Source organism: Uloborus diversus, chromosome 3 (assembly GCF_026930045.1).
Source record: "Uloborus diversus isolate 005 chromosome 3, Udiv.v.3.1, whole genome shotgun sequence".
Taxonomy (NCBI): Eukaryota; Metazoa; Arthropoda; class Arachnida; order Araneae; family Uloboridae; genus Uloborus; species Uloborus diversus.
The window spans coordinates 97,564,313-97,577,847 of record NC_072733.1 but is presented as its reverse complement, the minus strand read 5'-3'; the positions used below and the strand labels follow the sequence as shown (position 1 = coordinate 97,577,847).

The window sequence follows — 13,535 nt, the reverse complement described above, 5'->3', positions numbered from 1 at the left end:
GCAGTTAACATAAGTTTCTACAAGAGTGGAACATCTTTGCCAGTAGAATATCATTGCTATTTCCTACCCGAACCTAGAAATGAAATTTATTTTACAATTCCAGTAAAAAATCAACTAAACTAAATAGCCATTTATAAAATAAACACTGATTTTAATTACTGTACGGTAAACCATTTCTTAATTTTTATTCACCTTTTGAAGTCGGTGCCTCCTATAAACTACTACCTAACATAAATGACTAAGTTTGATTTTAGAAACTAATTTTGTGTTTAGTTCAATTAGTGTTTAACTTAATATTCGATGGGTAGTCAGTTTGGTTAGATAGTTTATAGGAGGCACCGACTTCAAAAGGTGCATAAAAATTAAGAAATGGTGTATAATTAGTTAGGTATTAAAATAGTTTACCGTACAGTAATTAAAAGTGTTTTGTTTTTTATAAATGGGTGTTTAATTTAGTTGATTTTTGTACTGGAATTGTAAAATAAATTTCATTTCTAGGTTTGGGTAGGAAATAGTATGTAAGTATAATCAGTTATTTTTTGCTTTTTAGTTCCTAGGTGTTTTTTGAAGGCATTTTTTTTTTTTAATTTAAAAGTAATTCATTCTGGTTACACTAGAATTCAAAGAGAACTGTGGATTACACAAAAAATAGAAGCATGGTATTATGAAAAAAATTTCTTAGACTTAATAAATACTTTTCTAGTTTCAAAGTCAGAGAAATATTATTAATAACTTTCAGCCCATAAGAACATTGACAGTTAAAAAAATAATAACAATAACATGAAAATAGCTATACACACATTTTCAAAATTTTTATACATCAAAACAAAAAGCAGTAATAACTTCAGATTATTTCAGTGCATATTAAAAACTAAAGCATTCACAAAAAAAAAAAGATACTTAATGAGTACTTACCAGTTCCATCCACAGTGTCATAATCATTTCCAAACACCATTAACTCTTTTAGGCGACCAACAGCAACTTGTGAAATGTATGGCATGAGATTATTTGGCACACCATGTGGATCCTCTCCTATGATGCCAGATTCATGTGCTCCAACAGGATTAAAATATCTCAGCAAAATGACAGACCAGCCCTGAAGAATATGAAAGAATGAAAAATCGAGGAATAATGTAATTTTTATTAATCAATTTTTAAAGATAATGCATCTGAATCAACGAATTGTAATATTAATTAAACATACAGATCAATTACTATAAGAAACTAACAAAAAAGGACCACTTTTGCCAAAAACAAGCATAAAATTAAACATTTTTAAAAACCTTGTCATTAGGCCCTTATGGTAGGATAATAAGGCCTAAGAATTTTAACACTCAGAAATAAGCAAAAAAACTTCTAAAATAGGTAATTGAGATCAATTATAAAATATATGCATTAATCATGTTTAAAATCTTCAAAATGACAAAAATATTCTTTGTTCAACAGCCGTCAGGGCACTCAAACTTATCTTTGTCATAGATAGTCGAACCGACACATTCTTTATGATACCCTTGCAAGGCCGTATCCAGAATTTTTTTAGGGGAGGGGCCCGGATTCACACATAGCCCTAACTCACACACATACATGCATAAGAATATTTAACATAGATGTTTTTTGACTTGATTTTAAATGTTTCCATTGTTGGACTATTATTTTTATTTCTTATTATTTTTTATTCACCTTGCAGTGGTAAGGATAACAGAAGAGTGTCCCTTTAAGTCGGAAGATCCATAAATTTAGGGGGTCCCGGGGTTTCTCCCCTGGGAAATTTTTTGACGATATATATATATATATATATATATATATATATATATATATATGTATATAACTCTGTATTTTGAGCCTGTATTTGGGATAATTGAGACTACAAAAATATTAAGAAAAATAGGCAAACTAAGTCTCTCAAAAGTTATGCATTCTTTTGCAAATCAAGATCAATCAAAATATAAATTGCTTGCTCAACAAATCCTTGACATTAATCGACAGAGAGGAAAAATGAGAGAGGAGAAAAGAGAAGCACATCGTCATTTGCTCATATCGGCTTTTAGTGTAGTTTGTTTTTGATTACTTCTCGAACATCTCCCCCTCCCCCCCCCCCCCCCTTTTATCAAATGTCCTACAGTATAAAAATTGTACAAAATGGTTTAGAAGAAATTCAGAAAATAAGTACGAAAGAGTAATATTCTGACCATTTGGACAATTCATAATTTATTTTCTTGATAAGAGACAAAATTGAAAAACTATTCAAGAAATTTCAAAAACTCAAATAATTTTCAAATACTCTTGAAGAGTTGAAATTATTTAAAGCACTTTATTTGCACTTTTCAGAAGTTGATTGTACAGTCTTACAAAATGATTATAACTTTGTAAGACACACCCGTTTTAAATTAAAAATAAATGCATAACGAAATATTTCTCAAAACAAACAATGTTTTTTTCAATTACAAGTAGTGCAGAAAATGAAATAGAATAGAGTAAGGGTTATTTTTTTTCTCATGCTTAAAATATTAACAGTGTACAGTAGAAGTAAGACAAAAACAAGCAATAACAAAAGAACTTCCAAAATACTGAATTCAGTATTAAATAAATGGCAAGACATGGAACATATGAGTCACAAAAATTTATCTTGAGAAATACTTGTACGCTACAAAAACACGAGAATCGTGAATTTTGCATTTTTTACACAGGATGTATCAAGGAGCTGAATTTGGCACATCTTGGTAACCAGATACTAGCCTAACCAGAAACTAGGGGCTTGAAATTGGTGCAGTATAAGTTTTATAAGAGTTTTAGGGGGAGGAGGGACACATGTTGATGGGGGCCTGAAACTGAAGAAGGTCCAATATTTTTAAAACTAGGGGTGAAAATTCATTATTCTTTTGTTCTTAGTAAACAATATGGATGGAGGGCCGAAAAAGTCATTTGTGATGGCCCCAAAATTTCTGTGGAGGGCAAGTCTACCAAACTAACAAGGGGCCTGCCTTGGCCCTGGAAGGCCCTGAATTAATTGGGAAAGAGAGCAGGAAGTCCTAATTAAGGGCCTAAATTTCAAATATGCTTTGCAGCTAATGAGAACTAGAATTGCTTTTTCTGTATTTCTTCAAATTTTCACCCGTTCAATGGTTACAAAATTAAGAATAGAAAAAACTTGGTTATTTTACTTTTCTGACATTAGAAATAAAAATTTAAAGCTTTCTTCTGGTTACGGTTAAAAGCATTTCGGGTTTTGGGGGGGAGGCGGACCCATCAGGCCCGGCCTCACCTCCCCCCCCCCCCCCCCTGGATACGGCCCTAACCACTTGCTGTATTTTAGACATGGTCTCATGTCATTTACCTTATCCTTCTCACAAGTGTGACAGTGCTTTCTTTAGTTTCATTTCTTTCTTTGATGGTTTACGTCTTTCTTATTTCCCTCTCCTTCTTGTTTTGTCAAACAGGTCTTTGATGACTGGAGTTACCTGATAACTAATGACTTTTCTTCTAACAATTGGTGTTTTTTGGTAATTCTCTCTGGTGTAGGCATAAGCTCGTGGAATGCTGCACTTTTAAATTGACCGAGCCACACATTGTCTTCTTCATTGTCCCAACTAGAACTGTAAACCATGTGGTAAAACCTTTCAAAAAGTCTGCTTAGTGTACTACTATAACACTGATCAAATTAGTAAACAGTCATAATTACATATAAGCATCAATAACACATTGAGAAAGGTTAAAATAAGATGTAATTCTGGCAAACATAGTTACAAAAACAAAGAAGTATAGCAAGGCCTACAATGACGTGCTAATCACAGATGTGGTATCTGCAGTAGAGCTTAAAATGAGAAATTGGTGATTAAAGTTTTACAATTTGTTTCTTTGATTTGTGACTTAATTAATGCTCAACTCATGGCAGTCATTTCGTAAGTAACTTATTTAACCTACGTAAGAGAGTATTTTTGTAAAATCTTTATTTAAAATTAATAAATGTAGTTACGATAAATTTTCTCCTCAAAACCTTTTTATATACTAGGTCAATTTAATGGAAAGTGACTATTACTAGTCATTTTTAGAGATATCTGCATGGATACAACAAAAATAGTTTAGTAGAACCTGCTTAATGTATCATTAAATAATACTGAAAACATCTGCTTCATTTGGATTCGCTGTCGCTTTATTTTGTTAATACAAATCTAACAGAACCTGCCTTCTGAAAAATACCATTTTCAAAATTTCGGACATTTAAAACTGTGTATATATATTTATATATATGTATGAAATATGAAAGCCAAATACCAAATATTAAACAAACTATATAAAAAATAATGATGAGAAAAAGGAAAATTGCAAACAGGTATTTAATAGGAAAAGACAAAACATGAATCCAGAGCACATCAGCCGTGGAGGATTCAATAAATATGGTCAAAAGATCGAAAAATTTAACTATGAACTAAAAGAGAGTGTTTAAGCTCCTGTACATGCAATATAGAGTAACATTGGGCAAATGCATTACATGTTAAACTATAAACAATGAACAAGAGCTCAAACCTAAAATTAAAAGCAGGGGGTTTTGCCTCGACTAATTAGGAAAACAAGTTCCGAAATAATTAGCCATCCACGGGACAGTACCTGCCAATAACTTACATTATCTGACCTTGAGATCCATTTATAAGAAAACTAATCCGATGTTCAACTTGACAGAATTCATTCCAGTAATCAACGAAAAGTAAAAAATAAGTCTATATCCAACAGGGGCGGATCCAGACTATGGATTTGGGAGGGGAACTTTTCTATCAAATATGATTGTGGGGGGGGGAGGGTATATGAAATTACACATTAAAAATAACCATAAATATTGAGTTTTACAACCTATCTACTGCTCCTTAATGCTTCATGTTAAAAAATTTTATTCATTACAAATTCTAAAAGTACAATTCTTAAATAATTATTTTTAAAAATTTGTCCATTCTTCTATTTTTAAGTGCTGAAATGAAATTTGCAGCAGTGGTTTAACCAGAAAAAGTTTTAGAGGGGGCACTTTTAAAATTTTCACTATCTGACGGAGATTCCGGGGGCCGTCCCCCGGAAAAAATGTTGAAATTTTAGTTTTAAGAGCGCAGTTTTAGACGGTCTCTGGTGATGTTACGAGAAAGAAAGGTTCGGGGGCCGTCTGCGGAAATTAAAGTTTTAAAAACGCGATTATAAGCGATATTTGTTGACGGTAGATAAGAGATGGGATTTTTTTGGGGCTGCCTCCGATCGATTTTTTGTAAAATAAATTTAAATCGATAATCCCTCCGCTAAATTTTTCGAAATTGAATTTCCAAAAACGCAGTTACAGACTAACTTTGACAATGCTTTGAGCAGTACGGTTCTGGCGCTTTCCCCAAAAAATATTTCGAAATTGAAGTCCTAGAAAACGAAGTTTTTAAGCGATAATCGGTGATAAAGGATTTAAACGCTCTCCTCATTAAATTTTTCAAAATTGTAATTTTTTAATGTTCAGATTTTCTACAGGAGCATTCGGACCCTTGTCCGGAAATTTTTCGTTATTGACATTTTAAAAACATGACTGTAGACCATATTTGGTAACATCAGGGGTTTGGCAATTTTTCAAAATTGAAGCTCCAAAGAAGCAATGTTAAACGATTCTCGATGTTATTAGAATGCGAGGTGTTAGGTAGTTCTCCCCGTTTAAAATTTTCAAAATTGAAGTCCTGAAAACAAGATTTAAGAAGCACTTTAAAGGTATTGGCGGAGGAAGCGGACAGCATAGCATTATGAAGACTTTCTTATTTTTAGACTAACTAAAAAAAGGCGACTGTTCCCAAGGTACATTAAGAAATATTTTACATAAACGGAACGGCCTTCTGGGGGAACACGGGTCCTGTCGCCCTGTGCCCCCCCCCCCCTCTCGCCTCCACCTCTGATAACGCCTCTGAATTGCAAAAGCTTTACAATGATCAACCCTTCACCAAATAAATGCAAAATACAGTTTAAACTGGTTTGTGTTCAAAGAGGCTTACTTTGAAAGATTACTTGAAAACAGATACAAAAAGCAAGTACAGAAATTTGGGAGACTTATAATGGCCCTAAAGTGGATAAATTGAACTACGACTGGAAAGTTGTATTGTACCATATCAATGAGTCTTAAAAAATAAGTACGATGAAAAATATTTACTCTCAGTCCCCGAACTCGAATTTTTATGTAGTTAACTTCCCGTAGTCTTATAACTTAGCATAGCTTATAAACTGTGACGAAAGCATTTAATTTTTATATTTTTCTATCATATAACTATCTTTACATTCCTTCAGTGCCGGATTTTCGGTTTTTTAGAACTGGAGCAAATTACATTATAATAGGTGACTAGTTGGCGAGTTATAACTTATTAAAAGTTTCCCCTACGATGAGTTCCCTCTAAGCTATGTTAACTAACCCCAAAAATTAATCCTTTAAGTGGTCAACTACAGGTGTTTTTTCTTACTCTGTTTTCCGCACAGTTTTAGGTTTACTTAAGATTATTTTGTTTTGTCGAAGGACATTCCCCAGTTCCCCTCTTTAAGTCCGCTTTTGCAATTTTTTCCTTGCTTTTCCCTGCGCCTTTCTTCAAGTTCAATTTTTATAAAACACAAGAATTTTCCTGCACTCTGTTCTAAAAATTTTTAGGTACAGTTGTGATTTTTGGGAGGAGGGGAACATTTCCCCAGATCCCCACCGTGGATCCACTTCCGCTATTGTCACATCGCTTTTCCTGGAGCCTTTTGTCAAGTTCTAAAAAACGGAAACATTTTCCTGTACTCTGTTTTCTGAAGTTTTAGGATCACTTGGGATTTTGTTTTGGAGAAGGACGTTCCCCAGTTGATTTCTTTGAACCCGCTTTTGCAATTCTCCCCTCTCTTCTCCCTGCTCCTTTTTTCAAGTTCAATTTTTATAAAACAGAAGAATTTTTCTGCACTCTGTTTAAAAATTTTTAGGAACACGTGGGATTTTTGGTGAGAGGAGAACATTGCCCCAATTCCCTCCTTGCATCCACTTTTGCTCTTGTCTAATCGCTTTTCCTGGAGCATTTTCTAAAGTTCTAACAAACGGAACATTTTTCCAGTAATCTGTTTTCTGCACAGTTTTAGGATCACTCGTTATTTTTCTTATGCAGGGAAGAAGGGAACATTCCCCAGTTCTCCTCTTTAAATCCGCTTTTGCAATTCTCTCCTCGCTTTTTCTTGCGGCTTTCTTCAAGCTCAAGTTCTATATAACAGGAGAATTTCGCTGTACTATGTTGTGAAAAATTTTAAGTACATATGCGATTTTAGAGGAAGGGGAACGTTCCCCCAGTTCCCCTCCATGGATCCGCCTCTGCTATTGTTTGATCGAATTTTCTGGAGCTTTTCCTCAAGTTTAAGTTTTATTAAACAGAAGAATTTTTTTGCACTCTGTTGTGAAATTTTTTTGGTATATATGGAGTTTTTTTTTTGGGGGGGGGGGGAGAACGTTCCGTCACTTTTTCTGGCGCCTTTCTTAAAGTTCAAGTTTTGGAAAACGGAATTGTTTTCCCGTACTCTCTTTTGAAAATTTTTATGTATACTTGGGGTTTTGGAGGGGGAACGTTCCCCCAGTTCCCCTCCCGAGGGTTCCGCGCCTGATATCCAAAGAGATTAATCCAAAAACATGCCAGTCGTCCGTTTCCCACATGTAAAATCCTTCCACCCCAGCAATTCAAAAAAAAATAGTTTGTCACCGTTGTATCATACATTTACACAGTTAAAATGTTCATCGAAGGCAAATGCTTAAGCAAATGTTTTCTATCAGAACTTTAGGGACATTATTGTTAAAAAGTATATTTTTGAGTACAGAAATTTCTTGATTAAATGCGAAAATAGTATTGCAAGTTCTTTTTATTCTGATAGCTTGCAAAACAATGATGCCAATAAAAACCTTTTTACTTAAGCAGGAGGAAAAATCTTTTAAGCTGTTAACTTTGAAATTAAATTCACGCATTTTATCATAGATTGTAGTGTAACAATTTGAATCAATTTGTATGTTAATATCCAGGAAATTGAAGTTATTTTGATTAAATTTAGTTTTTTTGAGCGTTAATGAATTATGATATATAGTTTTGCTAAGTTCAGAAAAATTCAGAATATTTATACACAATAGGTCATCAACGTATCTGCAACAAAAAGGTGCAGAAGGAGGATTATCAATTAAAAATTTCCTCTCATAATTTAAAAGAAAAAGGTTGGCTAATGTAGAGCTAAAATTAACTCCCATCGCAATGCTATTAAGCTGAAGAAAACATGAATTACCATTTTTGAAAAAATTGTTGAAAATACAAAATTTGTTGAAAGCAAGAATTGCCATTTTTGAAAAGAATGTTAAAGATGCAAAATTCAAAAATTTTGAGAAAAAATCCTCATCAATATTGAGTGAAGTATTGACAGTTTTAAGAAGTTCAGTAACAGTAAATTGTAGTTCATTGAGTGGAATGTTGGTAAACAGATTTTCAAAATCAAATGTTTCTAGATGAAAGATGTCTACCATATTAAGTAATTTGATCACATCATTGCTGTTATCAATTAACGAATACCATTTCTCTTGACAGAGCTTAAGTTGGTTTAAAATCTTTTTAAGATAAAATTCAAGTTTAACACTGAGATTTTTTCTAATGGTGTTAGTGGCAGAACAGATAAAACGAAAGGAACATGTGCTTTGCGGAATTTGGGAATTGTATAAAGATAAGGTAAATGGATAGTCTTAGGACGGGGTAATTTCATGAGTTTGTAGGCAGCAAAGAATTTTTTATGATGGAAGATTCATTTAGTGTGGAACATTTATAAGTAGTAGTTTCTTCTAATTCAGATTTCATAACAGCTGCATAAAGTTTTTTACAACAGATAGAAAAATTGGAGCTGGCTTTGTCAACAACAGTGAAAACATATGCTTCTGTAAGTTTTTTAAGGGAATTAAGATCATCTGCAGAAAATACCTTTTTAAAGTAAACGAATAAATTTAAAAGTAAACGAAGTTTCACTTTTAAATGAAACAGAAAATGGGGTCTGTATTCCAGAAATGCAACAAGTGGAGTATTGTAACAGTAGAAGAGTTTTCTAATAAAATCATCAAGTTCACTGGAAAGTCTATTATAGGCTTTCCAAAAATTAATTCTGAAGTTGGGATGGAATTTGGTACCAAGTACAAAAATGTTTTTAAGATTATTATTTTGCAGAAAATTTAGATCGCCAGTTAAAACATGACCAAAAGTAGAGTTGAAAAATTCAGTGTCAGCAAAATTAACACAATTACAATTGAAGTCTAGGTATTTTTCATAATTTTTAGCCACATCATGATAATTAAGAATTTTTTTGGAAAAAGGGGGATTGAATTTGAATCTAAACATAATATCAAGATCTCGAACTGGAAAAAATTTTAAGAGATTATTGTGACTTTTTGAGAGATGAAGGTTGTCAAAACATTTCTGTAAGAAGCTGAAAGTTCAAAAACAGGATTTCTTATCTTGAAACGTACCAATTTTATAGATTAAAAGATCGTAGAATAACAATTCAAAACGTATATGTTGTATCGTAGCATAACAAATTTCAAAATTGTACATCATAAAAAAATTCTTTGGTGCCTACAAAGTCATGAAATTACCCCGACCTAAGACTATCCATTTACCTTATCTTTATGCAATTCCCTAATTCCACAAAACACCTGTTTCTTTTTGTTTGATCTTTTCTGCCACTAACACCATTGGAAAAAATCTCAGTGTTAAACTTTAATTTTGTCTTAAAAAGATTTTAAACCAACTTAAGCTCTGTCAAGAGAAATGGTATTGGATAATCGATAATAGCAATGATGCAATCAAATTACTTAATATGCTCGACATCTTTCATCTAGAAACATTTGATTTTGAAAATCTGTTTACCAACATTCCACTCAATGAACTACAATTTACTGTTACTGAACTTTTTAAAACTGTCAATACTTCACTCAATATTAATGAGGATTTTATTCTTAAATTTCTTAAATTTTGCATCTTTAACAACTTTTTCAAAAATGGCAATTCTTGCTTTCAACAAATTAATGGTATTGCTATTGGTGCTAACTTTAGTTCTACCCTAGCTAACGTTTTTCTTTTATTTTATGAAAGAAAATTTTCTATTGATAATCTTAGTACTACACCTTTTTTGATGCAGATATATTGATGATTTATTATGTATCAACTATTCCAATTTTTCTGAACTCAGCAAAAATATTTATCATAACTCCTTCACATTAAAAAAAAGACTAGTTCTAATAGTAAAATTTTTAACTTCCTTGACATTAAAATTCATATTGACTTCAACTGTGAAACCACTATTTATGATAAAAGACGCGAATTTCAATTCAAAGTTAACTGTCTGCAAAATTTTTCTTCTTGTGTCAGTAAAAAAAATTTTATTGGCATCATTGTTTCACAAGCCATCTGAATCAAAAGAATCTGCAACACGATAAAAGCATTCAACCAAGAAATTAATCTACTTAAAAATAAACTACTTGAAAACCATTCCCAAAAAATCTTGTAAATAATATTTTCTCTAGCATAAAAATCCTTTAACCAACAGTGACCTAGGGTGCTCCAATTTTATTGCTTGGAATGTTTTTTTAACACTGGTTTGACAGGAAACATTAAATCGGGTTACCACTGTGTAACATCAATTTATAGTCCCCTTTTAGTAAGGACAGTGCAACTTTGACAAGTTTAAACATGCAATTCAAGAAAAAAATACTTGTCAATTGCATGCAGCATGCTTTTTGAATTCAATTATTTAATTTGGAATAATATACTGCAAAAAAAAAAAAAAAAAAACACTAAAGATGCTTGTATTTTACTCTATATGAAAAGATTTTGTCTTAGCGAAAATATAAGTTCCATTTTTGAACTGAAGAAAATTTGCTATCTCCAATACTAATATCTTAACAGGCAAGAAAGACAAATGAAAGAATTATCTTTCATTAGCCAAAGAATTTTGTAAAAATATTTCACCCAATTAATCTTCAGTGAAAATGCCCTTTAGGGAACTATTTTGTGTGATATTATTTTTTTTTTTTTTTAAGTTTTAAGTATGGTTTTATCATATTTTTAAAATTTAAATATTACACTATGTACAATAAAAATTAACTAACAAGAAATTCAGCCCCAAGTATAGACATTTGTTAATTTGTTAACATGAGTTGGAAAAATTTTTAAATACAAAAAAATGTTATCAGGAATGCATATAACAGTACATTCCAGTTTTCTCAAGAAGCTTTTAAGCAAGCAAAAACGCCATAGGAAAATTGCAGCAAAAAGAAAGCTCCATAGTGGTCAAAGCAGAATGGAGGGGAAACTCTCTGTTGTAACTCTTTGAGCAATGTTTTGTGATATTTTAAAGGAAAAAAATATATTATTAAGCTGTTAAGACACCTACTCAAAATGATGCTAACCAATGCCATACACTCCAGGAAAATATTTCACTTTCTTTTTCTTTTTTTTTCATTTTAAAACAAAGTTATACATTATGCTTTGTAATTAATATTATTACTGCTTTCTACTTGAGCATCTCATGTGTAACGAGCATTGAGGGTTATTCAAAATTAAAGATACCCAAAAATGTTTCTGGGCCAAAAGCCCCCGTGGAGTTTTTGTTAGCAATAAACATGTGGCCTACCAAGAAACATGATTAAGAATTGAAAAAAAGAGGAGCTATTTCTTTGGTAAGATGCGACTTCATACTTTGCATTCTTCTCAATGCTTTTAGCTAAATGAGTTTCTGCAGCAATGATGCACCTTATCTATCGTTATGATTCCTGTGAATCAACTTTATGACAGGGGCGGACTGGCCATGTGGAAGATGTGGAAAATTCCACATGGGCCGTATCCAACTCGGGACGTTTTCTTTTTTCAAAGTCAGTTTTATTTTGAAAAAAAAGAAGGAAATAAATGAAATTTTTTTTTACTAGGACAGTTGTTCTCGTGTAATAAGAGTCACAGTCAGTTGTCTTAGACCATTGAAAGAACTGCAATTGGGGGAAGATAGTTGGAGAGGATGATGATTAGTTGGTTTTCCTCTTCCAGTGGTCACTCTTTTCTTGTCGAACTATTGCCGTGTCTTGTTACTAAGTTAGGACACAATGGCTTCGTGGTGTATTCCTTCGCCCAAAGTGAAGCCTTAAGGGCAGGTGGTGTCTCTTGCTATCTGTTGGGAATTGACGTTTCCTGGAATTCTGTTATAAGGAGCAGTATATTGGGGGTGAGGGTGTTTTTTATGACCATCTAAAGCTGTCTGGGAAAGACTACATTGATCCCTTTCCTTCATAAGAAAAAGACTCCATCCGAAGAATAGGATGTATACCGGTTCTGGTAACATGCAAACGCCTGCTAAGAAAGCTTTTTTTTTCTCTCTCTCTCTTTTCCTTTCATGTTTACTGTTAATTTTCCCGCCACTTTCTATATAATGGACGGAGCATGATTTTTTCAATCAATTAGATATAATCTCTCTCTTCGCAATTTTGTCTCAGAGAAAAATAGCGAATCATTTGTTATACAGCGTGGAATTACATCTGTTTTGAACCAACAATGACAAGAACTGTTTATATATTTACAGAACAGTTTAATATTTTTAATCATCAGGTGTTTGCTAAAATTTTGTTGTTAATACAAACTACAATAATTTAAATAAAAGAATATGAATTTAAAATAACGATTACTTTAAATTAACTTATTTTCGTTTATTAAAGTTCAAATCTAGAGTCCTTGTAAATAACTAAATTAGTCTTTGAAACTCCTAAGCAAAGTGTGCTTCATTTTATTTCTTACTAGCAGTACCCGCACAGCGATGCCTGTGCTAAAAATTTAAAGAAAATCCGTTGAATTAAAGAAAAACAAATTACATCAAAATTACATTTGCAGTAGCTTTCAAATGTAAAAAACTCAATAATTCATCGCCAAATTCACCAAGCGACTCTCTAATTAAAAAGAAAATCAATTAACATACGCACAATGAATTTAAAATGAAGTAATAACTAGAGATGTACCGAGTACTCGGTAACTACTCAGTACTCGGCCTACTCGGCTAGTTTGCCTAGTACTCGGTACTCGGCCAACTTCTGATCAGATACTCGGCCAATACCGAGTAGTAGCAAAAAATTGAATATTGTCCAAGACAGATAATGAAATTTATAAAAAAAGGAGCAAGTATTATATTCTGCAATCATTTACAATTAAAATTTATAAGTCAAATTTAAATTTTGAGAATAATGAAGTTTGTAATGCTTTAATTGAATAAATCTTTATTTTAATGTCTCCAAAGTTAATAAAACTTATTTATTAAAAATTATGCTATAAAGGTAAGTATAGAAAATATGGAATTTTTATATTAAAAATGGATTTTTGCTTCAACCAAAAATTAGTTATAAAAAATATAAAAATATCTTTGCTTAAAAAATGCAAGGAAATAAAACAACGTTAAAAGTACAGTGCAGGAATACTGCAGACACATGTTTTGGCGTTACAAGGAACTCTTTTTTTCAATGCACAAAA

General features: G+C 32.2%; 1 protein-coding gene across 1 annotated transcript in view; it reads right to left on the bottom strand.

The window, feature by feature from the left end:
• Positions 1-13,535, bottom strand: part of LOC129218330 (UDP-glucose 4-epimerase-like) — a 76,107-nt gene that overhangs the window by 11,859 nt on the left and 50,713 nt on the right. Inside the window, exon 6 of the mRNA XM_054852565.1 lies at positions 916-1,096. Within this exon, the coding sequence (XP_054708540.1) occupies positions 916-1,096 (181 nt within the window). The remainder of the gene's footprint in view (positions 1-915; positions 1,097-13,535) is intronic.